At 32.2% G+C, this 4,243-nt stretch overlaps 1 protein-coding gene across 1 annotated transcript in view; it reads left to right on the top strand.

Moving 5' to 3' along the window:
* LOC106474177 (transcription factor collier-like) overlaps positions 1–4,243 on the top strand; it is a 27,455-nt gene that overhangs the window by 16,945 nt on the left and 6,267 nt on the right. Inside the window, exon 4 of the mRNA XM_013934869.2 lies at positions 3,274–3,329. Within this exon, the coding sequence (XP_013790323.1) occupies positions 3,274–3,329 (56 nt within the window). The remainder of the gene's footprint in view (positions 1–3,273; positions 3,330–4,243) is intronic.

Raw genomic sequence — 4,243 nt, forward strand, 5'->3', positions numbered from 1 at the left:
CATTAATGTAATGACCGGGTTGGTTAAAGTGTTGAGCAACAGGGAGATCTTTTTTGGTGTTAATAGAAGATGTATGGTTGTTAAAACGGTCTCTAAGAGTTGTTAGTGTATGTCCTACATATTGGTAATTGCATTGTTTAAGGAAAATGGTGTTTTTGTTTCACAAGTGATTTCTTTGGATATTTTAAAGTTTCTTTGATTGTGCTTGTCAGAAAATGAGTCAGTGGTTTTTTATGAACTTGCAGGTTTGACAATGAGCTTTATTACATGGACGACAAACATTTTTGGGTGGGATGTAATTCACTTTTGTGTGAATAAGGATATCTTTTAGAGTTCTGCCTTTTCGGAAGGAGACAACGGGAACTTCAGGATATATCTGTTGAAGGCAATCATTCAGTAGTAGAAGATGAAAATGTTTTTTTCAGAATTCGCGAAACGTTTCTGAGTTTAAAGTGATAGGTAATAATAAGAGTAATTCTATTTGAAAGTTTAGTATTGTTCTGTTTTAGGATGTTTTTCCGCTGAGTGTTGTTAGCTTTTTCAATTTGTCTGTCGATTTCGGTATCTTTATATCGTCTTTGTAACATGGTTTGTTTTAGATCATTGGTGTGTTTTCTGTAGTCTGTTTCATCTGAGCATATTTTCTTTATTATAAGAGCTTGACTGTAGGTAATGTTTCGTTTAGTGTGAGAGGGGTGACAGCTTTTATAGTGAAGGTATTGTGGGCTGTCTGTAGGTTTTTTTGTACAAGTCAGTGTGTAAAATTCCGTATTTTAGAAAAACAGTGACGTCAAGAAAGTTAATCTGAGTAGGTGAGTAATCACTGGTAAACTTGATTATTTTGTGAAAGGAGTTTGCATGTAAGATAAATTCTTTAAGTGATTTAAGACCGGCTGTCCAAATAAAAAATATGTCGTCTATGTAACGTTTCCATATATGAGGTTTTACAGGGCTTAGTTGTAAAAGCTGGTTTTCAATATGACCCATATAAATATTGGCATAATTGGAAGCCATTTTGGTACCAATTGGAGTACCGTTAACCTGAATGTAATGCTCGTTATTGAATTCGAAGTTGTTCAGAGTTAAACCCAGGCTGGCAAGATCATTTACTGTTTGAGATTCTGGGTGTTTCGAAAGATTTAATGCAGACTTTAGAGTTTGTTGTCCTTCATCGTGTGGAATATTGGTGTAAAGGGAAGAAACATCCATTGTGCAAAGAAGACTGTTGGGTGGTAACTGTCCGTTAGTATTAATATATTCTATGATGTTAAGAAAGTGAGTAGTATCCTTTATGTAAGAGAGGATGGTACATGGAATACATTTTATGCGTTGGTCAACAAAAGTGGAAACATTTCAGTAGGTATGTTTATATTAGAAATTATGGGTAGGCCAGGATTGTTTGGTTTGTGTATTTTGGGTAGGAGATAAAATCTACCAGGAAAAGCTTGTCTGGATATCAAATACTGAAAGATCTCTTTGTTATTTGACTGTTTTGGAGTTCTTTAAGCTTAATAACCTTAATAAACTGAGTTGTAGGATCATGTAAGATTAGGTTAGCGTATCAAATTCTAGAAACAGAAAAAACAAAACAATGTATGTCATGCATGTTAAATGCACTGATTTTTAGGTGTTACCATAACACTGTTCCAAGTATATTTTAGTTTTGGAAAATACAACATGAGATAATTGAAATGAAAACTATATTGTTTGTTATGTATTAGACTGTTACCATTCATTGTATAATGAAATCTCATACATTTAAGATGTTGAAAATTTATTATAAGCTGATTGTTGTCAATTATGTTGTTTTACGTTTAGAAACTGAGTTCGTATTTGTGTGTAAGCACGTTAAGAGGAGGCTGGCCACGTGATGACCTTTGTAATTCCTAACAATGTTTAACGACACTGACTGGAGTGTATAATACTTTTTTTTTTGTTTCAAAGTTCAAGAATTGTTCACTATTGTTTAAAAATTATATAAAATCCTATATGCTGAGCTCGAATGAACATAATTTGTATGAAAGGTAATCCAATAAAATTATAAACTATGATATTTATAGTGCCTAATGTTTTTTTAAGTATGTATGATGGTATATTGAGCTATGACTAAACGTGAATTTTACATAAGAACACTGAACTGTATAATTCATGTTACTGAAAATCATTGAAATAATCACTTGATTTATAATTAAAAGTCATTATGTTCATTTGGGAACTAATAAGTTTAAATGAAAGGTACGAAAATAGAATTTCTGGTGTGTAGAAACGAAAGTGTTACTTAATTTAGGCAAACAAAAATGTTAAAAAGAAACATTGAGTCAAGAACTTTTTATTATGTTAACTCAATAATAGATTTATATGTAATTAAATCTAGACATTGTTAGCATGTTGAGACAATGAGCTCATCATCCGCCATTTATAGAAACACTACTCTTAGTAATTAGTTATAAAGAAAAACTAATGAAACAGTAAGTTTTTATTTTATATTATTTAAATATTTAAATAAGCATCCTTTTCAGGATGATAAATTATTTGCATATAAATGATCAAGTTGAAACATGTGTTATGATCTCATCATGATTGTGGTTCCATGTCACGGAACTATTACGTCATGTCTGCCCATCATGGCGGCCTAGCAACGCGCCCCGAAGTTTAACTTCTTGGAACTATGACGTCATCGACTTTGACATACGTTTGGTATCCTCTAGCTGCATTTCGCGTGGATGGAGCCCTAACTTCTGACGTGGAAGAGACTCGGAAAAGTATAGAAGTAAGGAAGTTCTAAAAATCAGTAACATATAAGCAAGCATATGAACAATGCATTATCTGGCGTTAAGAAAATGATAGAAGTTTCTTATTATGTAGAAGTAATGAGTGCATTGAAAAAAATTCTAAAGGTTCTATATTGGAAAGTTTACACGACCTAATAAAACTGCTTGTAAGCTTTCACCACCACTAGTACTTTAATAATAAAAAAATAAATTCTGCAAGATTAACTTATTTTGTTGCCATTACTACTCCTTAAAACAAAAATTATTCTATACTCCGTCAGATGAAACTACTTCATCAGTACATGCATTATTATTTGTAAAGGAACAAATTAGGGCTAACATATATGATAAAAATTTCCTATTGCAATGACAGTAAATCGTAAAAATACATACATAAAACCATCGTTCAACTAATCAGTATAGCTCAATGTTTTAAGTTTCCTATGTAAATATAAACTAAAAATATCTGTAATACTAATAAATGTTTTTATCCACCATCTAGGTGTTCGACAGGAGCAGGATATTTACCTTCGACTTATTGATTCTGTCACAAAAGAGGTAAGGTAACTTTCTGCAATAATACATGGTTTTGAAAAGTGTTAAGAGAGATGATATCAGAAGCAATATGGAGAAGTGTTTTACTAGCACAGAAACGGATTGATGTCTCCAGTCCTTCTCTGTCTACTTGCACCTTGGGGTTTCTTCTTTACTTGGGTTCTGCTCAGTGAATCATTGTTCTCCTTTGATCGCTGGCTACAAATAATACCAATCCTATGCAATTCATTCATTATTTAGTTTTTACATGTTCACTGCTCTTCTTTGATTTCATTTGTTAGTAAAATTGATTCCTCTCGTTACTTCATTTCTGCATGATGATACTATGATTATAATATTTTCTTATGTGATATCAGTTTGATGACAGATAAATCTGGCTAGATTTATAAAATTCACATTTTACTGAAGGTAATTGTTTTTGATTATATATTAAACTAATCCTGTAGGATTCGTTTTTTATTTCATTTCTACGTAAAGATAATTGTGTTTGTGGTCTTTACTCAGTTTGTACCTGATGAAAGGTTTTCATGGTCCTTCTTTAATTTCGGTTGTACTAATTCTTGTGGTACTTTCTTTACTTAAAATCTCCAAAAATGTAATTCTTAATGTTTAGGTTTTTACTTTTAAATACCCGAATGCTAATTTAACTGTTCTGACTCTTGTTTAAATCCGGTTTTTCATATTGTTACATGTTTATGACTTCTCAATTGTTTTAAGAGGAAAATCATGATAAAAAGCATTAAGCAATTCATTTGCTTTCTTAGGTCGACCCATTTCAGTTCCCAGTGTTCTTGTCTAAACACGTCGACCCATTTCAGTTCCCAGTGTTCTTGTCTAAACACGTCGACCCATTTCAGTTCCTAGCGTCCTTGTCTAAACACGTCGACCCATTTCAGTTCCCAGTGTTCTTGTCTAAA

This window comes from Limulus polyphemus, unplaced genomic scaffold (genome assembly GCF_000517525.1).
Source record: "Limulus polyphemus unplaced genomic scaffold, Limulus_polyphemus-2.1.2 Scaffold6915, whole genome shotgun sequence".
Taxonomy (NCBI): Eukaryota; Metazoa; Arthropoda; class Merostomata; order Xiphosura; family Limulidae; genus Limulus; species Limulus polyphemus.